Genomic DNA, 24,920 nt, shown 5'->3' on the forward strand with positions numbered 1-24,920 from the left:
GCAGGCGTAGGAGGCTCTGGCTAGCAGGCGTGGGAAGCTCTGGCTAGCAGGCATGGGAAGCTCTGGCTAACAGGCGTAGGAGGCTCTGGCTAGCAGGCGTAGGAAGCTCTGACTAGCGGGCGTAGGAAGCTCCGGCTAACAGGCGTAGGAGGCTCTGGCTAGATGCCGTGGGAAGGTCTGGCTAGCAGGCGTAGGAGGCTCTGGCTAGCAGGCGTGGGAAGCTCTGGCTAGCAGATGTAGGAAGCTCTGACTAGCAGGCGTGGGAAGCTCTGGCTAGCAGGTGTAGGAAGCTCTGGCTAGCAGGCGTGGGAAGCTCTGGCTAGCAGGCGTAGGAAGCTCTGACTAGCAGGTGTAGGAAGCTCTGGCTAGCAGGTGTAGGAGGCTCTGGCTAGCAGGTGTAGGAGGCTCTGGCTAGCAGGCGTAGGAGGCTCTGGCTAGCAGGTGTAGGAAGCTCTGACTAGCAGGTGTAGGAAGCTCTGACTAGCGGGCGTAGGAGGCTCTGGCTAGCAGGCGTAGGAAGCTCTGACTAGCGGGCGTAGGAAGCTCCGGCTAACAGACGTAGGAGGCTCTGGCTAGATGCCGTGGGAAGGTCTGGCTAGCAGGCGTAGGAGGCTCTGGCTAGCAGGCGTGGGAAGCTCTGGCTAGCAGATGTAGGAAGCTCTGACTAGCAGGCGTGGGAAGCTCTGGCTAGCAGGTGTAGGAAGCTCTGGCTAGCAGGCGTGGGAAGCTCTGGCTAGCAGGCGTAGGAAGCTCTGACTAGCAGGCGTAGGAAGCTCTGGTTAACAGGCGTAGGAAGCTCTGGCTAGCAGGTGTAGGAAGCTCTGGCTAGCAGGCATGGGAAGCTCTGGCTAACAGGCGTGGGAAGCTCTGGCTAGCAGATGTAGGAAGCTCTGGCTAGCAGGCGTGGGAAGCTCTGGCTAGCAGGCGTGGGAAGCTCTGGCTAGCAGGCGTAGGAAGCTCTGACTAGCAGGCGTGGGAAGCTCTGGCTAGCAGGTGTAGGAAGCTCTGACTAGCAGGTGTAGGAAGCTCTGACTAGCGGGCGTAGGAGGCTCTGGCTAGCAGGCGTAGGAGGCTCTGGCTAGCAGGCCTAGGAAGCTCTTCCTAGCAGGTGTAAGAGGCTCTGACTAGCAGGCGTAGGAAGCTCTGGTTAACAGGCGTAGGAAGCTCTGGCTAGCAGGTGTAGGAAGCTCTGGCTAGCAGGCATGGGAAGCTCTGGCTAACAGGCATAGGAGGCTCTGGCTAGCAGGCGTAGGAAGCTCTGACTAGCGGGCGTAGGAAGCTCCGACTAACAGGCGTAGGAGGCTCTGGCTAGATGGCGTGGGAAGGTCTGGCTAGCAAGCGTAGGAGGCTCTGGCTAGCAGGCGTTGGAAGCTCTGGCTAGCAGGTGTAGGAAGCTCTGGCTAGCAGGTGTAGGAAGCTCTGGCTAGCAGGCGTGGGAAGCTCTGGCTAGCAGATGTAGGAAGCTCTGGCTAGCAGGCGTGGGAAGCTCTGGCTAGCAGGCGTGGGAGGCTCTGGCTAGCAGGCGTGGGAAGCTCTTGCTAGCAGGTGTAGGAGGCTCTGGCTAGCAGGTGTAGGAGGCTCTGGCTAGCAGGAGTAGGAGGCTCTGGCTAGCAGGCGTAGGAGGCTCTGGCTAGCAGGCGTGGGAAGCTCTGGCTAGCAGGCATGGGAAGCTCTGGCTAACAGGCGTAGGAGGCTCTGGCTAGCAGGCGTAGGAAGCTCTGACTAGCGGGCGTAGGAAGCTCCGGCTAACAGGCGTAGGAGGCTCTGGCTAGATGGCGTGGGAAGGTCTGGCTAGCAGGTGTAGGAAGCTCTGGCTAGAAGGCGTGGGAAGCTCTGGCTAGCAGGTGTAGGAAGCTCTGGCTAGCAGGCGTGGGAAGCTCTGGCTAGCAGGCGTAGGAAGCTCTGACTAGCAGGCGTGGGAAGCTCTGGCTAGCAGGTGTAGGAAGCTCTGACTAGCAGGTGTAGGAAGCTCTGACTAGCGGGCGTAGGAGGCTCTGGCTAGCAGGCGTAGGAGGCTCTGGCTAGCAGGCCTAGGAAGCTCTTCCTAGCAGGTGTAGGAAGCTCTGACTAGCAGGCGTAGGAAGCTCTGGCTAGCAGGTGTAGGAAGCTCTGACTAGCAGGTGTAGGAAGCTCTGACTAGCGGGCGTAGGAGGCTCTGGCTAGCAGGCGTAGGAGGCTCTGGCTAGCAGGCCTAGGAAGCTCTTCCTAGCAGGTGTAGGAAGCTCTGACTAGCAGGCGTAGGAAGCTCTGGTTAACAGGCGTAGGAAGCTCTGGCTAGCAGGTGTAGGAAGCTCTGGCTAGCAGGCATGGGAAGCTCTGGCTAACAGGCGTAGGAGGCTCTGGCTAGCAGGCGTAGGAAGCTCTGACTAGCGGGCGTAGGAAGCTCCGACTAACAGGCGTAGGAGGCTCTGGCTAGATGGCGTGGGAAGGTCTGGCTAGCAAGCGTAGGAGGCTCTGGCTAGCAGGCGTGGGAAGCTCTGGCTAGCAGGTGTAGGAAGCTCTGGCTAGCAGGTGTAGGAAGCTCTGGCTAGCAGGCGTGGGAAGCTCTGGCTAGCAGGCGTAGGAAGCTCTGACTAGCAGGCGTAGGAAGCTCTGACTAGCAGGCGTGGGAAGCTCTGGCTAGCAGGTGTAGGAAGCTCTGACTAGCAGGTGTAGGAAGCTCTGACTAGCGGGCGTAGGAGGCTCTGGCTAGCAGGCGTAGGAAGCTCTGGCTAGCAGGCCTAGGAAGCTCTTGCTAGCAGGTGTAGGAAGCTCTGACTAGCAGGCGTAGGAAGCTCTGGTTAACAGGCGTAGGAAGCTCTGGCTAGCAGGTGTAGGAAGCTCTGGCTAGCAGGCATGGGAAGCTCTGGCTAGCAGGTGTAGGAAGCTCTGGCTAGCAGGCGTGGGAAGCTCTGGCTAGCAGGTGTAGGAAGCTCTGGCTAGCAGGCGTGGGAAGCTCTGGCTAGCAGGCGTAGGAAGCTCTGACTAGCAGGCGTGGGAAGCTCTGGCTAGCAGGTGTAGGAAGCTCTGACTAGCAGGTGTAGGAAGCTCTGACTAGCGGGCGAAGGAGGCTCTGGCTAGCAGGCGTAGGAAGCTCTGGCTAGCAGGCCTAGGAAGCTCTTGCTAGCAGGTGTAGGAAGTTCTGACTAGCAGGCGTAGGAAGCTCTGGTTAACAGGCGTAGGAAGCTCTGGCTAGCAGGTGTAGGAAACTCTGGCTAGCAGGCATGGGAAGCTCTGGCTAGCAGGCGTAGGAGGCTCTGGCTAGCAGGCGTAGGAAGCTCTGGCTAGCGGGTGTAGGAAGCTCTGACTAGCAGGTGTAGGAAGCTCTGGCTAGCAGGTGTAGGAAGCTCTGGCTAGCGGGTGTAGGAAGCTCTGACTAGCGGGCGTAGGAAGCTCTGGCTAGCAGGTGTAGGAAGCTCTGGCTAGCGGGTGTAGGAAGCTCTGACTAGCGGGCATAGGAAGCTCCGGCTAACAGGCGTAGGAGGCTCTGGCTAGCAGGCGTGGGAAGCTCTGGCTAGCAGGCGTGGGAGGCTCTGGCTAGCAGGCATGGGAAGCTCTGGCTAGCAGGTGTAGGAGGCTCTGGCTAGCAGGTGTAGGAGGCTCTGGCTAGCAGGCGTAGGAGGCTCTGGCTAGCAGGCGTGGGAAGCTCTGGCTAGCAGGCATGGGAAGCTCTGGCTAACAGGCGTAGGAGGCTCTGGCTAGCAGGCGTAGGAAGCTCTGACTAGCGGGCGTAGGAAGCTCCGGCTAACAGGCGTAGGAGGCTCTGGCTAGATGGCGTGGGAAGGTCTGGCTAGCAGGCGTATGAGGCTCTGGCTAGCAGGCGTGGGAAGCTCTGGCTAGCAGGTGTAGGAAGCTCTGGCTAGCAGGTGTGGGAAGCTCTGGCTAGCAGGTGTAGGAAGCTCTGGCTAGCAGGCGTGGGAAGCTCTGGCTAGCAGGCGAAGGAAGCTCTAACTAGCAGGCATGGGAAGCTCTGGCTAGAAGGTGTAGGAAGCTCTGACTAGCAGGTGTAGGAAGCTCTGACTAGCGGGCGTAGGAGGCTCTGGCTAGCAGGCGTAGGAAGCTCTGGCTAGCAGGCCTAGGAAGCTCTTGCTAGCAGGTGTAGGAAGCTCTGACTAGCAGGCTTAGGAAGCTCCGGTTAACAGGCGTAGGAAGCTCTGGTTAGCAGGTGTAGGAAGCTCTGGCTAACAGGCGTAGGAGGCTCTGGCTAGCAGGCGTAGGAAGCTCTGACTAGCGGGCGTAGGAAGCTCCGGCTAACAGGCGTAGGAGGCTCTGGCTAGATGGCGTGGGAAGGTCTGGCTAGCAAGCGTAGGAGGCTCTGGCTAGCAGGCGTGGGAAGCTCTGGCTAGCAGGTGTAGGAAGCTCTGGCTAGCAGGTGTAGGAAGCTCTGGCTAGCAGGCGTGGGAAGCTCTGGCTAGCAGGCGTAGGAAGCTCTGACTAGCAGGCGTGGGAAGCTCTGGCTAGCAGGTGTAGGAAGCTCTGACTAGCAGGTGTAGGAAGCTCTGACTAGCGGGCGTAGGAGGCTCTGGCTAGCAGGCGTAGGAAGCTCTGGCTAGCAGGTGTAGGAAGCTCTGGCTAGCGGGTGTAGGAAGCTCTGACTAGCGGGCGTAGGAAGCTCCGGCTAACAGGCGTAGGAGGCTCTGGCTAGCAGGCGTGGGAAGCTCTGGCTAGCAGGCGTGGGAGGCTCTGGCTAGCAGGCGTGGGAAGCTCTGGCTAGCAGGTGTAGGAGGCTCTGGCTAGCGGGCGTAGGAAGCTCCGGTTAACAGGCGTAGGAGGCTCTGGCTAGATGGCGTGGGAAGGTCTGGCTAGCAGGCGTAGGAGGCTCTGGCTAGCAGGCGTGGGAAGCTCTGGCTAGCAGGTGTAGGAAGCTCTGGCTAGCAGGCGTGGGAAGCTCTGGCTAGCAGGTGTAGGAAGCTCTGGCTAGCAGGCGTGGGAAGCTCTGGCTAGCAGGCGTAGGAAGCTCTGACTAGCAGGCGTGGGAAGCTCTGGCTAGCAGGTGTAGGAAGCTCTGACTAGCAGGTGTAGGAAGCTCTGACTAGCGGGCGTAGGAGGCTCTGGCTAGAAGGCGTAGGAAGCTCTGGCTAGCAGGCATGGGAAGCTCTGGCTAACAGGCGTAGGAGGCTCTGGCTAGATGGCGTGGGAAGGTCTGGCTAGCAGGCGTATGAGGCTCTGGCTAGCAGGCGTGGGAAGCTCTGGCTAGCAGGTGTAGGAAGCTCTGGCTAGCAGGTGTGGGAAGCTCTGGCTAGCAGGTGTAGGAAGCTCTGGCTAGCAGGCGTGGGAAGCTCTGGCTAGCAGGTGTAGGAAGCTCTGACTAGCGGGCGTAGGAGGCTCTGGCTAGCAGGCGTAGGAAGCTCTGGCTAGCAGGCCTAGGAAGCTCTTGCTAGCAGGTGTAGGAAGCTCTGACTAGCAGGCGTAGGAAGCTCTGGTTAACAGGCGTAGGAAGCTCTGGCTAGCAGGTGTAGGAAGCTCTGGCTAACAGGCGTAGGAGGCTCTGGCTAGCAGGCGTAGGAAGCTCTGACTAGCGGGCGTAGGAAGCTCCGGCTAACAGGCGTAGGAGGCTCTGGCTAGATGGCGTGGGAAGGTCTGGCTAGCAAGCGTAGGAGGCTCTGGCTAGCAGGCGTGGGAAGCTCTGGCTAGCAGGTGTAGGAAGCTCTGGCTAGCAGGTGTAGGAAGCTCTGGCTAGCAGGCGTGGGAAGCTCTGGCTAGCAGGCGTAGGAAGCTCTGACTAGCAGGCGTGGGAAGCTCTGGCTAGCAGGTGTAGGAAGCTCTGACTAGCAGGTGTAGGAAGCTCTGACTAGCGGGCGTAGGAGGCTCTGGCTAGCAGGCGTAGGAAGCTCTGGCTAGCAGGTGTAGGAAGCTCTGGCTAGCGGGTGTAGGAAGCTCTGACTAGCGGGTGTAGGAAGCTCCGGCTAACAGGCGTAGGAGGCTCTGGCTAGCAGGCGTGGGAAGCTCTGGCTAGCAGGCGTGGGAGGCTCTGGCTAGCAGGCGTGGGAAGCTCTGGCTAGCAGGTGTAGGAGGCTCTGGCTAGCGGGCGTAGGAAGCTCCGGTTAACAGGCGTAGGAGGCTCTGGCTAGATGGCGTGGGAAGGTCTGGCTAGCAGGCGTAGGAGGCTCTGGCTAGCAGGCGTGGGAAGCTCTGGCTAGCAGGTGTAGGAAGCTCTGGCTAGCAGGCGTGGGAAGCTCTGGCTAGCAGGTGTAGGAAGCTCTGGCTAGCAGGCGTGGGAAGCTCTGGCTAGCAGGCGTAGGAAGCTCTGACTAGCAGGCGTGGGAAGCTCTGGCTAGCAGGTGTAGGAAGCTCTGACTAGCAGGTGTAGGAAGCTCTGACTAGCGGGCGTAGGAGGCTCTGGCTAGAAGGCGTAGGAAGCTCTGGCTAGCAGGCCTAGGAAGCTCTTGCTAGCAGGTGTAGGAAGCTCTGACTAGCAGGCGTAGGAAGCTCTGGTTAACAGGCGTAGGAAGCTCTGGCTAGCTGGTGTAGGAAGCTCTGGCTAACAGGCATGGGAAGCTCTGGCTAACAGGCGTAGGAGGCTCTGGCTAGCAGGCGTAGGAAGCTCTGGCTAGCAGGTGTAGGAAGCTCTGGCTAGCAGGCATGGGAAGCTCTGGCTAGCAGCGTAGGAAGCTCTGGCTAGCAGGCGTAGGAAGCTCTGACTAGTGGACGTAGGAAGCTCTGGCTAGCAGGCGTGGGAGGCTCTGGCTAGTGGACGTGGGAAGCTCTGGCTAGCAGGCGTAGGAAGCTCTGGCTAGCAGGCGTGGGAAGCTCTGGCTAAAAGACGTAGGAAGCTCTGGCTAGCAGGCGTGGGAAGCTCTGGCTAGCAGACGTAGGAAGCTCTGGTTAACAGGCGTAGGAAGCTCTGGCTAGCAGCGTGGGAAGCTCTGGCTAGCAGGCGTGGGAAGCTCTGGCTAGCAGGCGTGGGAAGCTCTGGCTAGCAGGCGTAGGAAGCTCTGGCTAGCAGGCGTGGGAAGCTCTGGCTAGCAGACGTAGGAAGCTCTGGCTAGCAGGCGTGGGAAGCTCTGGCTAGCAGACGTAGGAAGCTCTGGCTAGCAGGTGCAGGAAGCTCTGGCTAACAGGCGTAGGAGGCTCTGGCTAGCAGGCGTAGGAAGCTCTGGCTAGCAGGTGTAGGAAGCTCTGACTAGCAGGTGTAGGAAGCTCTGGCTAGCAGGTGTAGGAAGCTCTGGCTAGCAGGCGTAGGAAGCTCTGGCTACAGGCGTAGGAGCTCTGGCTAGCAGGCCTATGAAGCTCTGGCTAGCAGGCGTAGGAGGCTCTGGCTAGCAGGCGTAGGAGGCTCTGGCTAGCAGGCGTATGAGGCTCTGGCTAGCAGGTGTAGGAAGCTCTGACTAGCAGGTGGGAAGCTCTGGCTAGCAGGCGTAGGAGGCTCTGGCTAGCAGGCGTAGGAGGCTCTGGCTAACAGGCGTAGGAGGCTCTGGCTAGCAGGAATAGGAGGCTCTGGCTAGCAGGCGTGGGAAGCTCTGGCTAGCAGGCGTGGGAAGCTCTGGCTAGCAGACGTAGGAAGCTCTGGCTAGCAGACGTAGGAAGCTCTGGCTAGCAGGTGCAGGAAGCTCTGGTTAGCAGGCGTAGGAGGCTCTGGCTAGCAGGCGTGGGAAGCTCTGGCTAGTAGGCGTGGGAAGCTCTGACTAGCAGATGTAGGAAGCTCTGGCTAGCAGGTGCACGAAGCTCTGGTTAACAGGCGTAGGAGGCTCTGGCTAGCAGGTATATGAGGCTCTGGCTAGCAGGCGTGGAAGCTCTGGCTAGCAGGTGTAGGAAGCTCTGGCTAGCAGGTGTAGGAAGCTCTGGCTAGCAGGCGTAGGAGCTCTGGCTAACAGGCGTATGAGGCTCTGGCTAGCAGGCGTAGGAGGCTCTGGCTAGCAGGCATATGAGGCTCTGGCTAGCAGGCGTGGGAAGCTCTGGCTAGCAGGTGTAGGAAGCTCTGGCTAGCAGGTGTAGGAAGCTCTGGCTAACAGGCGTAGGAGGCTCTGGCTAGCAGGCGTATGAGGTTCTGGCTAGCAGGCGTAGGAGGCTCTGGCTAGCAGGCGTAGGAGGCTCTGGCTAGGCAGGCGTAGGAGGCTCTGGCTAACAGGCGTAGGAGCTCTGGCTAGCAGGCGTGGGAAGCTCTGGCTAGCAGGCGTGGGAAGCTCTGGCTAGCAGGCGTAGGAGGCTCTGGCTAGCAGGCGTAGGAGGCTCTGGCTAGCAGGTGTAGGACGCTCTGGCTAGCAGGTGTAGGAAGCTCTGGCTAACAGGCGTGAGAAACCACGAGGCAGGACGAGGTTTGGATGAAGAATGATGACGATCCAGTGGAGAAGAGCAGACTGACGGAGGTTTAAGTAGATGTGTTGGCACGTGCACTGAATCCAGGCTAATTAGGAACGGCAGGTGGAACTAATGAGGAGGTGGAGTAAGAGCTGGGCTGCATGACAAGTGGAAAGTGCTGGAAAGTTTATGAGGAGACAGGCAGGCCAATGCAAATTGCCTTCCCGGAGAAAACATCTTCTGTTTGATTTATATATTAAACTTATTTTTTCTACTTAAAAAATGTCCATGTTTTATTATCCAATCCATTCTGCTCTAACTGGCCTGAAGGAAACTGTCAAAGATGGACACACAGAGGAAGACGCTCACATACGCACACAGAAAGAGCGCTCGTAGCCAATCTACACCACTCTGTCACATCTTTCCTGCTCCAACACGTCTTACTTCAAATAGCGTTGCGACTCTTAAACTAAACTTAATGACAGCGAGAAAAGAACTTCTTGTTGTGGGGACGAGGAGGAAGAAAAAGGCCACCGCTGAACATTATTTTCTACAAAGTTAAATGCTATAAGCGTTGTGATTGTTTTCATGCGTGTACACGCCGACTCTTCATGGCAACGAGCACTAACACAGCGATGGCCAGCTGGAAACAAACATGTTTTTTTAGACAGTGGGATGGAGTTTTATACCGACTTTAAACATTTAAAAGCCAACATTGACACGCGAGTTTCTGTGAGTGAAAATGGAAGTAAAAACCCTGCTCCATTCTCAGTGAAACCGCTGTTCCCTCCCGCTCACAGTGACCGAGGCAGACATTCAAAGGGCAAATACTAAATCAGACAGTTAAAAATACAATATTTGTGTTTTCTGTTGTATCGGGATGGGACGATACACTGCATGCATTGGCCGATCCATTGGCGCATTCAGCCACCATGCTTTGACGTCCCGTGACGCGCATACGTTGCCGCTGCCTCCCTGGCAGAGAGCGCCTGCTAATGTCAGACTGATTGACAATTTAGCGGTATTTGCCCTTTGAATGTCGTCACTGTGAGCAGGTGGGAACAGCTGTTTTACTGAGAACGGAGCAGGGTTTTTACTTCCACTCAATGAAACTCGCAGGTCAATGCTGGTTTGTAAATGGTGGTTAAGCTGCTAAAGTCGGTATAAAACTCCATTCCACTGTCTAAAAAAACATGTCTGATCTCCAGCTGGCCACCTGCCACCGCTGTGTTAGTGCTCGTTGATATGAAGCCATGTATGCGCATAAAAATAATCACAACACTTGAAGCATTTAACTTTGCAGAAAATAATGTTTAGCAGTGGTCAGTCTAGGAGGTTTCCTCCTCCTCCCCACAACAAGAAAATCTTTTGTCACTGTTATTAAGTTTAGTTTGAGAGTCACAAAGCTAGTTGAAGTAAGACGGTGTCTTTGACAGTTTCCTTCAGGCCAGTTGAAGCAGAATGGATAGGATAGTAAAACATGGTCATTTTTTTAAGTAGAGCAAATACGTTTAATATATAAGTCAAACAGAACATTTCTCGGGAACGTAATTTGCACTACATAGGCCTTGTGCTGCTACATGAAGTGCACAAACAATTAAGTGGTTTTTTTTTTTTTTTTGTTATATTTTAAATGTTCTATATTGTTTGCTAGCCATCGTTAATGTTTTGTGTTTTTTAAAAGGAGCTTTGCACAAGTTAGAAGCTTTTTATTTCACCCTTTTTCATACATGTCTGACATGTAAAATGAGTTTTCATCCATTTACTGCAGTTGCCTCTACAGCAGGGGAGTCCTAACTTTTCGGTACATGGGCCAAAATTGTCAAGTCAAAGGAACGAAAAATGAACACAATTGTTTTTTAAAACCAAAACAATAACATTAATGTTTTACCTGCTCAGCAAAATACAACTATTTTAAATGTCAGATATTTTGTAGAAAATTAACGTGTAAATTATTTTAGATCCAAAATTTAAAAAAGGGTTTTGCTCAATTGTTGTATTCACCAAGTTTATAGATTATTTTGAATAATTTAATTTGACTCTTTAACAATAAAAAATGTAACTTTTTTTGGTCTAGCAGTATAAGAACAGTATTTGGGTCAGTTCTTTGAAAACACTTGCTGTAATCAGCCAATTTTAATAATCAAATTAATAGCAGATTTTAATTCACCAAAGTCTGCATTTGAGTAATTAAATATAATTGGGTAGATGTTACTATGAAATTAAAGAGAATGTCAAAAGTGTCTTTATGTTTATTAATAATATTATTATTAAAAGATGGATACTTTGTGTTGTACTCAACATTTTCAATTGTATTATTTTTACTTTTCACGTATCGGGTACCGATTTGCATGTTGTCAAAATAATCAGTATCTGCCTTAAAAACCTGTATCGGTCGACCTCTCACTTAAACCGAATTAAGAATCTTTGGATCTGATAAGGTCTGAAAACTGCTATTCACAAACGCTCTACATCTAATCTGACTGTGCTTGAACTGATTTGCAAAGAAGAATGGCCAAAAATTTCAGTCACAAGACGTGGAAAACTGGCAGAGACTTGCAGCTGTAATTACAGCACAACGCGGTTCCAAGAAATATTTACTGGGGGGTGCTGAATACTTTTGCACGTTGCTCTTTTCAGTTTTTTATTTGTTAAAAAAGAGACCATGTATTAGTTTCTTGCTACATCACAGTTGTATTCCACTTTGTCTTTCACATAAGACTCCAATAAAATGTATTTGTATTTTTGGTTGTAATGTGACTATATGTGGAAAAGTTAAAGAAATGTGACTCATTTTGCAAGCCCTGATGGCAGGTGCGTTAGCTCTTCAAGGGCTGGAAAGAGAACGCAAATACATTCAGACGTCTGTAATTACACAACATTCTTAATACGTAAACATGCAGACCATAATATGCCAAGTACCTAGTTTTTAATTCTGCAGCAGACTATTTTGTGATAGTTAAGGGAGGTCAAATATATATTGAGTGTTGAAACAGAGAAATTGTCAACAGAAAAATAGAAAAAAAATACTAAGTGTGTAAGTGCATATGCATGATTCTATTCAAACATCCTGAATCCAGACTAGACAGTTTTCATACCAATCTTTCTCGGGAGTCTTGTCTTGACTTTAAGACGCAGGTTGGATGTTGTCTTGGACATCAGCCTCGCTTTCTTTGCAGTCCTCTTGGTTGTTTATGCTGGTAATGAAGCAATACAAAAATCACCACACAAAAACAGATCAACATGACTTTTCATTTGAAACTTGGAAAAACTATAAAATATAAATATCATTGAGCTCTAAATAATAACTTACATCTGTGCTGTGGCAGTAGAGGACAAGACAGTCTCTTCCACTCTGCTGTTCTGGCCAGTGTGGGAGTCTCCTTCTCTGGAAGATGCAGGAAAACCATCCAGTCCTCCATCTTCAACATCCCCAAAATCACCAGTGCATTGTATACTATGAAGAAGACACAAAAAATTAAGACTGTCCACAAGACAGTTATTAGTTTAATTTGAGGACAAGTGGAGAAAAAACTAAACAAGTAACCAATGATTCCTGGGGCAAAACAATCTCACATCTGTATTTGTATATTTATATTTTACTTTGTAATGTAAAGAAACTCATACGTGGTGGAGCATTGTTGGACTGCTTGGAGATGCGGCTCATGGTGAGCAGAGACAGGACTGTCAAGAACAGGTGAGGCCCTGAACTCGACACCAGTCTCTCCTCCCTGAGACTTCTCACTTGTGCAACAACTGTAAAATAAAGAAAAAAAGAAAATTAATTCTGTGGTGGCATACACCTCTATAACGACAACTTAAAAATAGATGATAGAATATTAAACTGCAGTTGATGAAGTTTTAATTTACCTCATTTCTGTCACTGAGGGTGAATGGATTGTGACCGCGTCCACATCTTGTTGGAGATGGCTCTGCTTTTTCTTTTAAGTATACACAGATGAAATCAGTCAGACCATGCTGAGATTTAAAAATTGCAACCCCTTTTCTTTGCTGCTTATTTATTAAAATAATCAGCTCTGCTATACATACCTTGTTAAGAAGACGCCAACAATTCCAGTAGGAGGTTTTTCTAGTTCTAGGAGCCTCGCTGGTTGTGATGGTAGAAGGAGAGGGTGCTTCTGTCTGCTGGCTGATATCAGCAAGATAAGCAGAAAATGTCAGGTTTTGGGTGTCCAAGTCATTTGTGGCAGGGAAAAAAAAATAATTAAAACCACGTGGAAACAAATTAGGATTGTTATAAAACTTTACCTCTTCTGAAGACTTAAGCTTTCGCCATTCCCAGAGCGTACATCACTTTGAGGGCTTATCTGTTTAAAAAAACAGATATTTAAGTTTGATAATGTTGCCTTTTCACAAATAAGTAGCAACAAGTTAAAAATAATAACTTAGCAATGCTGTTCAAAAATAAACATTTTAAGTGTATTTGTGTACATTTTTAAAAACACAATTGTTGGGGCCTCCCATAGCAACAATTAGAGATATAATACAATTCTATGCCCCATTAAAGACATAGAAATTAAAATTCACTATTCTTGAGGCTTTACTATGTTGTCATACTTTCATGTAGAAACACAGTTTAACTTTCTGTTTTTAGAGAAATCCATCATATTGTTTTAAAATTGAAGACACTATTTTCATACCACCTACGGTTTCTCCAAATTTTGCATTGAAGTGCCACAAACTTTACATGTAAAACCAACAGCTGCATTTAGACGGTAGTTTGTTAGAGTGGGAGGAGGGAATTAGGGAGTTTTTCCTACATAAAATAATAAAATATAAAACTGCTGTTGATGAAAACTGCTGTTTTACCTCCTTTCTGTCACAGAGGGTGACAGGATTGTGACCCTGTCCACATTTTGTGGGAGATGGGTCTGCTTTTTCTTCTAAATCCACACAGATGAGCTCAGACTGTGCTGACACTCACAAATTACAACCACTTTTCTTTGCTGCTTATTAATTAAAATGATCAGCTCTGCTATACATACCTTGTTATGAAGAGACCAACGTTGCCAGAAGGAGGTTTTTCTAGTCCTGGGAGCCTCGCTGGTATCAGGGGTTGTGGTGGAAATGGGAGACCATGCCTCTCTCTGTAGCCTGATATCAGAAAAATAAGCAGAAAATGTCAAATTTGTGGGTGTCCAAGTCATTTGTTACAGGAAAATAAAGTCTGATAAATTAAAACTACATGGAAACAAGTTAGGATTGTTATAAAACTTTACCTCTTCTGCAGACTTGCGTCTATCACCATCTCCAGAGCGTACATCCCCTGGAGGGCTTTTCTGTTAAAAAGTTGTAAAAACAGATATTTAAGTTTGATAATGTTACCTTTTCACAAATTAGTAGCAACAAGTCAAACTAAATTACGATCAAATTGAGTGGAAATCATCTTAGTGCATTAAGTCAAATCAGCAGATTACACAAAGAATCAGGTTCATACCTTTTGTTTTTTCCAAATGCAGGAAAACATCTTCACACTTACTGAGCAAAGTATCTCAAAAACTGTGATAAATTTAAGCAAGTACTTCTCTATCGCCGTAATATATGGAAAGTGGGTTTTCAAATGTCTGTTAAGGGATATCTTAAGTGCTGATATTTGAATGAAATCATTTTGGCATCATGCGGACGCATATAACCTAGCAGCTGTTCAAAAATAAACATTTTAAGTGTATTTGTGTACATTTTTAAAAACACAATTGTTGGGGCCTCCCATAGCAACAATTAGAGATATAATACAATTCTATGCCCCATTAAAGACATAGAAATTAAAATTCACTATTTTTTAGGCTTTACTATGTTGTCATACTTTAATGTAGAAACACAGTTTAACTTTCTGTTTTTAGGGAAATCCATCATATTGTTTTAAAATTGAAGACACTATTTTCATACCACCTACGGTTTCTCCAAATTTTGCATTGAAGTGCCACAAACTTTACATGTAAAACCAACAGCTGCATTTAGACGGTAGTTTGTTAGAGTGGGAGGAGGGAATTAGGGAGTTTTTTCCTACATAAAATAATAAAATATAAAACTGCTGTTGATGAAAACTGCTGTTTTACCTCCTTTCTGTCACAGAGGGTGACAGGATTGTGACCCTGTCCACATTTTGTGGGAGATGGGTCTGCTTTTTCTTCTAAATCCACACAGATGAGCTCAGACTGTGCTGACACTCACAAATTACAACCACTTTTCTTTGCTGCTTATTAATTAAAATGATCAGCTCTGCTATACATACCTTGTTATGAAGAGACCAGCGTTGCCAGAAGGAGGTTTTTCTAGTCCTGGGAGCCTCGCTGGTATCAGGGGTTGTGGTGGAAATGGGAGACCATGCCTCTCTCTGTAGCCTGATATCAGAAAAATAAGCAGAAAATGTCAAATTTGTGGGTGTCCAAGTCATTTGTTACAGGAAAATAAAATCTGATAAATTAAAACTATGTGGAAACAAGTTAGGATTGTTATAAAACTTTACCTCTTCTGCAGACTTGCGCTATCACCATCTCCAGAGCGTACATCCCCTGGAGGGCTTTTCTGTTAAAAAGTTGTAAAAACAGATATTAAAGTTTGATAATGTTACCTTTTCACAAATTAGTAGCAACAAGTCAAACTAAATTACGATCAAATTGAGTGGAAATCATCTTAGTGCATTAAGTCAAATCAGCAGATTACACAAAGAATCAGGTTCATACCTTTTGTTTTTTCCAAATGCAGGAAAACATCTTCACACTTACTGAGCAAAGTATCTCGAAAAACTGTGATAAATTTAAGCAAGTACTTCTCTATCGCCGTAATATATGGAAAGTGGGTTTTCAAATGTCTGTTAAGGGATATCTTAAGTGCTGATATTTGAATGAAATCATTTTGGCATCATGCGGACGCATAATAACCTAGCAGCTGTTCAAAAATAAACATTTTAAGTGTATTTGTGTACATTTTTAAAAACACAATTGTTGGGGCCTCCCATAGCAACAATTAGAGATATAATACAATTCTATGCCCCATTAAAGACATAGAAATTAAAATTCACTATTTTTTAGGCTTTACTATGTTGTCATACTTTCATGTAGAAACACAGTTTAACTTTCTGTTTTTAGAGAAATCCATCATATTGTTTTAAAATTGAAGACACTATTTTCATACCACCTACGGTTTCTCCAAATTTTGCATTGAAGTGCCACAAACTTTACATGTAAAACCAACAGCTGCATTTAGATGGTAGTTTGTTAGAGTGGGAGGAGGGAATTAGGGAGTTTTTCCTACATAAAATAATAAAATATAAAACTGCTGTTGATGAAAACTGCTGTTTTACCTCCTTTCTGTCACAGAGGGTGACAGGATTGTGACCCTGTCCACATTTTGTGGGAGATGGGTCTGCTTTTTCTTCTAAATCCACACAGATGAGCTCAGACTGTGCTGACACTCACAAATTACAACCACTTTTCTTTGCTGCTTATTAATTAAAATGATCAGCTCTGCTATACATACCTTGTTATGAAGAGACCAGCGTTGCCAGAAGGAGGTTTTTCTAGTCCTGGGAGCCTCGCTGGTATCAGGGGTTGTGGTGGAAATGGGAGACCATGCCTCTCTCTGTAGCCTGATATCAGAAAAATAAGCAGAAAATGTCAAATTTGTGGGTGTCCAAGTCATTTGTTACAGGAAAATAAATCTGATAAATTAAAACTACATGGAAACAAGTTAGGATTGTTATAAAACTTTACCTCTTCTGCAGACTTGCGCTATCACCATCTCCAGAGCGTACATCCCCTGGAGGGCTTTTCTGTTAAAAAGTTGTAAAAACAGATATTTAAGTTTGATAGTGTTACCTTTTCACAAATTAGTAGCAACAAGTCAAACTAAATTACGATCAAATTGAGTGGAAATCATCTTAGTGCATTAAGTCAAATCAGCAGATTACACAAAGAATCAGGTTCATACCTTTTGTTTTTTCCAAATGCAGGAAAACATCTTCACACTTACTGAGCAAAGTATCTCAAAAACTGTGATAAATTTAAGCAAGTACTTCTCTATCGCCGTAATATATGGAAAGTGGGTTTTCAAATGTCTGCTAAGGGATATCTTAAGTGCTGATATTTGAATGAAATCATTTTGGCATCATGCGGACGCATTATAACCTAGCAGCTGTTCAAAAATAAACATTTTAAGTGTATTTGTGTACATTTTTAAAAACACAATTGTTGGGGCCTCCCATAGCAACAATTAGAGATATAATACAATTCTATGCCCCATTAAAGACATAGAAATTAAAATTCACTATTTTTTAGGCTTTACTATGTTGTCATACTTTCATGTAGAAACACAGTTTAACCTTCTGTTTTTAGAGAAATCCATCATATTGTTTTAAAATTGAAGACACTATTTTCATACCACCTACGGTTTCTCCAAATTTTGCATTGAAGTGCCACAAACTTTACATGTAAAACCAACAGCTGCATTTAGACGGTAGTTTGTTAGAGTGGGAGGAGGGAATTAGGGGGCGTTTCCTGCAGCTGGCAGGTTGTCGGTTCAATCCCTCGTCTGACCGTCTTAGTGTCTTTAGGCAAGACACTATTAGGGTCCTCACCAGGATTTTTTTTTTCAGCATAATGACGCAGTGAAATAAACACAGGGCCAAAAATTAAATGCAACAAAAAGGAGCCATTTATTCAATAATTGATCAATTAATCAGCTACACCACCCGCATTTAATGCAGTGCAGCTGCCATCCCACACTGTCATGCTCAGTGCTTTCACTCCTGGCTCTATAAAGGCTTATGAGCAGAAAGTCCAATGCGTTTCAGTTGCCTGAGAAAGAAGAGCTGTTGTTGGACCTTCAACACACGCTCCACCACCTCCCCGTATATTAAGAGAGGAGCGTGTTCAGTCTTCCTGGACCTCCTGTAGTCCACGATGAACTCCTTGGTCTTGCTGGTGTTCTGGATGCGGTTTTTCCTGGAGCACCACTGTGTAATATTGAGGACCTCCTCTCAGTTGTGGGTCTCATGTTGGAAATGAAACACAGTTTTCCTTCGTCCGGACTTTCGCAGTACTCAGCTCTGCTTAAAACCCCCATCTCTCTCTTTGAATCTACCACTTTGGTGGCGTTTCTTTCCCCAAAAGTGTCTGGTTGTGGTGTTATGCCCTTAAATCGGGGGGAGTTACACTTTAAAATAAAACATCTCCTGTGATCCAAGAATACCTAATGTATTTTTTTCACACAAGTGGACCAGGGAGAATGCCTTATAATTCATCCTCCCACCTCCCCCCATTTTCACCAAAAAACTGCAGCAGTTCAAAAACTGAATACTGAATTTGCACTCTAGCACTATAGAGACATAATCATAAAAATAAGGATTGTGTGCTATAAAAGCAACTGTTTTTCTTTATACATCATTTGAGAAGTGTGAAAACTGCTTGTTGTTATCACATTGCAGAAGCTGACAGAGATAAGAGGAGTTTAATGTTGTTAATTTTTCAACAATGTTCCTGCTCTTTCAATTCACTCATTCATTGGTCATAATGTGATCATTAGTTTAGTAAGCCGGCTAGACTTATGGTACACTTTTATTAAAGGGGACACATCGTGCTTTTTAGCTGCATCAATGAGTTGTGGTCCATATAAAGTGGAACTGCAATGCCTTGGTCAGAATTCCTTATTAATTACACCCCCCATTCCCTCATTTTAACCCTGTTCTGAGGTCCATCTGAGAGCAAATCTCCTTAAATCTATCCTGTTCTGCCATTTTTGTGGTATGCTGGGAGCAGTGACGTCATCAGAGTCAGATTTACAAATACATACACTCTACAGAGCAGACTTATTGCAAAGTGCTGAAGGAGACTGATTGAGCCAAATTAATTCACCAAGAGACATGGAAAAATATTGATTATTTGATGAAAAAAAATAAAACTAAATTATTTGTCATCTGATTGGTAACAGTTTATGGGTTCTGATGGATTTCTGCATTTGTAACACATTTAAAAACTATAACCCCATTACACACATTTAATTACAAAAATAAAACATGAATAATTATTGCTGTCTTACCTCTACTTATAATTGAAGTCCATGCGGAGCTCTTTCTGAACAAAAATATCATCATTTTCCAGTAAAAGTTCTCTTTATCTTCTTCAGATTTAAAAGTCTCTCAGTGTCAATGGAGATCCCTGCCAAGGAGGAAAGCCTTCCTTGATCAGTCCCGTTCCAGCTGTATGTTTAGAGTCTTTTTAGTGCTTTACTTGTTTAGCAAAACTCGCTAATAAAACATCCATAACTTGCTGTCACTCTAAAGTTTTAGGATCAGGAGCGGTGCCCCTTGAGCGTCCCCTGCCGAGAGGCCAAGGAACTGCTGGCCTCACCGCTATAGAGCTGGGTAATAGCCAGGAGCGTCTCCAGTCTCCCCAGAGAGTAAATGTGGTACCCAATAAAACAGGTGCTTTTCCTCCCTCACTTCCCACACAACAATAACAATTAATTCAGCACTTTACTTGTTCCCCACAGGGAGACATCCTTAAGTAGCTCCCAGCAGAGGGGTCAGTGGTCAGGCTGGGCTTCAGGACTGCGGCCCCAGAGCTGGTTAGGAGTTCAGCACCTGCAACTTGATACATGGAGCTTTAACACTTTGCTTAGTTAAATGACTTAAAAATGTATTTATTTTTTGTCATGTTTGTTCTGAGTCACCACCCTTTTCTACACATGAAGGATTTTTTTTTAACTTAAAGTTGGAGTAAAGTTGTGAAAGCATAATCATATCCACTGGGTTTGTATTTGTGTCTACATAGAATCATATAAGCTAGTATTTGCAATTTAATCACTTGTCTTTATTAAAGGATTTAAAAACATGTTATTGTTACCGACTCAAAGCAAGGTAGAGTTACCAGCTATATCAACTGACAAGATCTGGAAATAATATCAGAGGGAAATTTAGCCGGTATTATTTTCTCAGCAACATGTTGATGCTGTTTTATGTCGTCAGCCTTGGGCTATAATCTAAATCTGATCTAGATTGGTTAAAGTCGTTGGCCGGTAACCCCAGATCTCTGGGATCGAAGGAGGGGTCACGGTGTGGGTGGGGTGAGCCTGGATTTGCATTTTGAGTATGAAGAGCTGCAGGTGTCAGACAGTTAGCCCCCACCAGCACACACACACATACAGACAGCCGTTACCCATCACTCACACACCAATACAGTCACTGATTTTTAGCAGTTAAGAAAATCAACTGTGACAAGGTTTTTTTTTTTCATACCCCTCGGGTCTAAAAACAAACAAAGAATGCAAATGTCTGACTGGATTTAAACCTTTAAGACCTACGCATAAAAATCACAGGCCTGTTGGGTTCTTTTGGATTTTTTGTGCTGCATTTATTTTCTATGGTAAAATGAAAGAACTGAAAACTATACCCTGCTAAAAAAAAGTAAAAACAGAAGACATTAACACTTTTTAATTAGAGTTTCAGTCATATCAAGTCAATTAAATGTGTGGATTACTGATGTGGTGATTTCAGTAGTTAGTCAGTGATCAGCTGTTCTGGTGTTCAATGACATTAAAACCCAAAAAGAGGAATGGTTTTTCAGGTGGAGGCCACAGAGATTTTTTCGCCCTCTTTATTCTTTCTGACTGCTTTTCCATAGTTTTGCGTTTGACAAGGGTCAGGGTTACTACTGGTAGCATGAGTCAATACCAGTGCCACTATGGTGGCACATCAATACGTGCCTCTTACTGCCTCTGGCTGTCGAGATGACTTCCTTTGGCCCATTGTTAGACCCTTTGCTGGTGCAGTGGGTCCCTGGTTCCTCTTGGTGCACAATAAAGCCTGGCCTAATGTGGCAAGAGTGTACAGGCAGTTCCTGGATGATAAATGAATTGATACCACTGACCGGCCTCAATACTTCTAACCTAAATCTAACAGAATATCTCTGGTACATCATCTTTAGGTCCATCTGACGCCACCAGGTTGCACCACCAATTGTCCCGGAGCTCACTGATGTATTGGTTTGGATCGGGGGGGTGATACCCCAGTACACCATCTATCATCTCCTAAGGAGCATCCCCCCAGCATTGTCAGGCATGCATTGAAGCACCTAGGGCCCACACAAACCATTAAGTACCATTTTGAATTGCTGCACTGACATTTCAGCAAACCGGACCAGAACTGTTGAAGGCGTCTGCTTCCCCGGGTTCGTTAATTCGTTGTGCAGGACTTTAAAATAATAACTCAGCCATGGACGCAGAATTTCAGTTTCACCTTTGCAAAGGGGAGAGATGGTACACCTGCCGATTCCGGGCAACAACTCTCGTCTCTCTCCCGCTCAGGTGGTTTTTATTAAAGTTAGAACATAGATTATACAAAGTCACACAATGAATGACGCACACATCCTATCGCTATCTTACTCCCTAATAACTATCTTCCCTCATTATTTTCTCCAGCTGCATGTGAACCGGAGTTCTATTTCATATAGGCTCCGCCCTTTAAGGCCGTCGCTAGTGGGTTTATCCCTTCGCGCGCGCGCGAGCACTGAAAACTTTAGTCCACGCCCACCTGCTGTGTGGGCCCCACTCCGGTCAGTATAAATAACGGTCAGACCGGACAATCGGCTCCCATTTTTTCTTCAGCGACTGAAGAGCACTGATCAAGATCAAGATGTCCAGCAGCAGAGGCAGCAGCATCCGTCTGTGCCTCTCCTGCCAGAACAGCTGCATCATGGGGTTCGACCTCCATGCCGTGTGCGAGCGCTGCCTCGGTCCGCGGCATGCAGGCGAGCCCTCACGCCCCGTTCCTCTGCCCCTTCTGTGAGCTCCTCCCGCTGGAGGACAAACAGAGGAGGGTAGCTAGCTCACGGCGGCCGCCGAGGAGGCTTTTCCCGCCATGGACAGCTACCCGCTGGACGCGTTCTTTAACGCTGGGCAGGAATCTAACGGTTCCCGCCTCAACAACGATGGCAGCAGCGGCACCGCTGCCGCTTCTCAGCCGCGGAGCCGGGCCGAGGAGGAGGAGCAGCTGGGCGGACGTTCAGCCGCTCCTCATCTCCCGCCATCAGCTACCGCTCCGCTCCCGGCCCTTAGCGCGCTCCTCCTGGAGCTCCAGCGATGATCCGGAGGGGCAGCGCACCGTAAAGGGTCTGGCTTGTTGCCGTTACCCCAACCCCGCCCTCGATCAGACGATCTAGCGGGACGGTTCGGTTCGGCTCACGTCCGCCGCCCGGAGCCCGATCTGGCCTCAGTATCCTGCTGTCACGGCATATCTGTCTGATTCAGCAGCTGAGCCCGCCAATTAAAGGCGCCGGTCCTCCACATACGCGCCTTTAACTCGGGTGGAAGGATTCACCGAACGGTGTTTTCCTCCCGTCCCTCCTCTGGAGGCCAGCCTCGCCTCCGTGTTTGGGGTTGAGACCAACAGCCTCGCTGGACAGCGGCCTGTTCCCCCCGAGAAACACGATCAGCTGACCGTGGGGTTTTCCGACAGATCCCATCAGTGTGCCGTTCAGCTTGCTGCGGCCACTAATAATATCGCCCTCCTGGCCTTCGATTTCTCGAAGACGGCAGAGGAGCTGGATCTGCCGGCCGAGGCGAAGAACCAGCTCTGGCAGCTCCGCTGACGCCATCCTGAGCCTCTGCGCGGCTTCAGCTGTCTGCTCTGCCCGCATCGCTGCCTGGCAAACGATGATCCAGCGGAACGTCTGGCTGCATCTTTTCTCCTCCATCCCGGAGGATCTGAAAAAGGAGATGCTGGGGAGCCCCATCAGCCAGGATGCCCTGTTCGGGCCTCATTTTAAGTCGGCGCTGGAAAAGCTCCAGAAAACCGCCGAGGAGTCGGATACGCTTCGAGACCTGGTGCGGCCTCGCTCCGGCACCCGCGTCCCTCGCTCCTCTGGTGGTTGGCGGGATCGCCGTAACCAGCGGCAGGAGTCCAGGCGCTCCACGGCTCCTGGACTCTCCCGCTCCGCTCCTCCAGCAGCCTCCGCCTCCTCCCGGCACCAGCAGCCCTGCCCAGCGCGGCAGCCTGCGGCCCAGAGAGGCCGTCATCAGCCGAGAGGACAGAGGAGACAGGAAACAGGAAATGTGTGTCATTTGGATCTATGAAATGTTTTAAAATAAAACATAAACCTTCCTCAGAAGGCAAAATCCCAGCAGATTCCAGCCTTGCAGTGAGATCGGACGATCCCACAGCGGCTTCACGCACATTCTCCACCCACTGTGAGCCGGTAGCCTCTAAACTTTCGTTTCAGACGCACCGTTACCTCACGAGTCCTGAGCGGAGTGTCCCTCCCACTCCAGCCGAGACAATCCCTGAGCGGCCTGAGCCCAGAGAAACTCTCTGCGGTCAGCCTAGGCTCACTGACGCTGCTGCTGCTCCTCTTCCTCACTCCTCACACCGTGAGAGCGGAGGAAAATCAGCACAGCGGCAGCCAGCTGGTAAACGACGTTTACCCACGCTGACGTCGCTGGTGGTGTAACGTCAGGTGGAACCGCTCTTTTAGAGCAACCATGTTCCCAGAGAACCTCCCTGCGCTCAGCCAGAGCCCACCGGGTTCTCTGCTGATGTCTCCATCTCTCCTCCTCACTCATCGCGCAGTAGGAGCGGAGCAGAGACCTCGCTGTCACCCACAGCAGCCGGCTGTGAAGCGACGTGTTATCCACACCTCCTCACAGCCCGGCCCTGCTGCCCCTCAGAACCCTGAGGCGGGTCTGCAGGTTAAAGCCGTGGTTCGGGTTGACCCACAGCCCTTTCTGCTCGGGCCCCCCATGGGTTCCCCCCGGAGAATCTCCGAGGAGGACGGCGGCAGGGGGCCCTAGCCTGGCTCGTAGCCACGAGCGCCACGGCGCAGCAGATCAATGCGCGTCCGCTCTCGGAGCGCTGCTCAGAGTGGCGGCGCGTATGTTCCCTGGACAGGGTGGATGGACAGACTGATCAGCAGAGGCTACACGCTGCAGTTCCTGTCTCACCCTCCACGGTTCACAGGCATCGTGGAGACGTTTTCTGGCCTCTCCAGAGCAGAGCGCTGCTCTCCTGTCGGAACTGCGGGAACTCCTGGAAAAAGACGTCATTTCCAGGGTTCCCCACGGGGAGGAAAACACGGGGTTCTATTCCCGTTATTTCCTGGTCCCGAAAAGAACGGGAGGAATGAGACCCATTTTCGATCTGTCCCTGTTCAACAAGACGATCGTGGAGAGACGGTTCCACATGCTGACAATCAGACAGCTGCTGGAGAAACGTTCACCAGAACGACTGGTTCACCTCCATAGATCTGAAGGACGCATACTTCCATGTTCCCATCATCCCGAAACACAGGAAGTATCTGCGCTTCTCCTTCCAGGGGATTCCCTATCAGTACAACCGCCTGCCGTTCGGTTACTCTCTGGCCCCACGCACGTTCTCCAAATGCGTGGAAACGGCGCTGCAGCCGCTGCGCTCCGCAGGGATGAGAATCCTCTTTTATCTGGACGATCTGCTGTTGCTAGCTCGGTCCAGAGAGGAAGCGGCGGTGCAGACCAGAGCTCTGGCCACACACCTGACAGAACTGGGCTTCTCCATAAACTGGGAGAAAGTTCTGTTCTCCCGTCCCAGCTGATAGTTTATCTGGGCGTGGAGCTAAACTCGGCCACCATGAGAGCCCGACTCTCACAGCCCAGAGCAGACGCGCTGTCCGCGCTGCTCCGCCGGGTCAGACCTCACAGCACAGTGACAGCTCTGACCGTCATGCGGCTGCTGGGGATGATGTCAGCGGCCCACGTGGTGGTTCCGCTGGGTCTGCTTCACATGAGGCGCCTGCAGAGATGGTTCACGCGCCTGCGCATAGACCCTGTGCGCCACAAGAGGCGGATGATTGCAGTCCCTCCGTCAGTGGCAGCCGACCTGGGGAAACCCGCCCACTCTGTCAGAGGGAGTTCCCCTCAGCAGACCTACGTCACACGTCCCGGTGTTCACAGACGCGTCGCTGTCGGGCTGGGGAGGGGACGTGTCTGTCCCAGGTAGTGGGAGACAAGTGGCCAGACCACACGTCTCTCCACATAAACGTGCTGGAGCTCCTCACGGTGCTGAAAGTGACTCAGCATTTCGCTCCCCTGCTGCGGGATCAGCATGTTCTGATCCACACCGACAACAGGGTCGCAGCGGCGTACATAAACCGGCAAGGCGGCGTGCGCTCAGCTCAGCTGCTGAACGTGGCCAGACGGCTGCTGTGCTGGGCACGCACCAACCTGCTCTCCATCAGAGCAGTTTACATCCCCGGTGTCCTGAACAGAGGAGCGGACATCATGTCCAGAGGGGGTCCTCGTCACGGAGACTGGACCCTCCACCACGACCTGATCTCTCAGATCTGGAGCAGGTTCGGCAGGCCAGCAGTGGACCTGTTCTCCACACGAGAGAACGCACAGTGTCAACTGTGGTTCTCCCTGAGCCCGAAGGAGGATCCTCCTCTAGGAGTGGACGCCTTCGCTCATCCGTGGCCACAGACGCTCCTTTACGCCTTCCCTCCGGTTCCGCTGATACCGCGGCTCCTGGACCGGGTTCGCGGCGAACAGCATCGGGTGATTCTCATAGCCCCCGAGCGCACAGGAGCTCCGTGGTTCCCCAACCTGCAGCAGTTGCTGTCAGGCCGCCCGTGGCAGCTGCCGTGGAGAGAGGATGCGCTCCTCCAGGCAGGAGGAGCGATCAGGAGCTACCCGGAAATAGGCCAGCGTCTCTGGGCCTGGCC

General features: G+C 49.3%; 1 protein-coding gene across 1 annotated transcript in view; it reads right to left on the reverse strand.

Moving 5' to 3' along the window:
- Window positions 1-10,443: 10,443 nt before the first annotated feature.
- LOC118565912 overlaps window positions 10,444-24,920 on the reverse strand; it is a 377,406-nt gene continuing 362,929 nt past the window's right edge. Inside the window, exons 4-13 of the mRNA XM_036146990.1 lie at window positions 15,951-16,009; window positions 15,718-15,826; window positions 14,705-14,763; window positions 14,471-14,579; window positions 12,487-12,545; window positions 12,268-12,367; window positions 12,088-12,158; window positions 11,845-11,973; window positions 11,531-11,674; window positions 10,444-11,414 (exon numbers count right to left, since the gene is read on the reverse strand). Of these exons, the coding sequence (XP_036002883.1) occupies window positions 11,345-11,414; window positions 11,531-11,674; window positions 11,845-11,973; window positions 12,088-12,158; window positions 12,268-12,367; window positions 12,487-12,545; window positions 14,471-14,579; window positions 14,705-14,763; window positions 15,718-15,826; window positions 15,951-16,009 (909 nt within the window). The 3' untranslated portion in view covers window positions 10,444-11,344. The remainder of the gene's footprint in view (window positions 11,415-11,530; window positions 11,675-11,844; window positions 11,974-12,087; window positions 12,159-12,267; window positions 12,368-12,486; window positions 12,546-14,470; window positions 14,580-14,704; window positions 14,764-15,717; window positions 15,827-15,950; window positions 16,010-24,920) is intronic.

The sequence above is a fragment of the Fundulus heteroclitus genome, chromosome 14 (genome assembly GCF_011125445.2).
Source record: "Fundulus heteroclitus isolate FHET01 chromosome 14, MU-UCD_Fhet_4.1, whole genome shotgun sequence".
In the NCBI taxonomy this organism is placed as follows: domain Eukaryota; kingdom Metazoa; phylum Chordata; class Actinopteri; order Cyprinodontiformes; family Fundulidae; genus Fundulus; species Fundulus heteroclitus.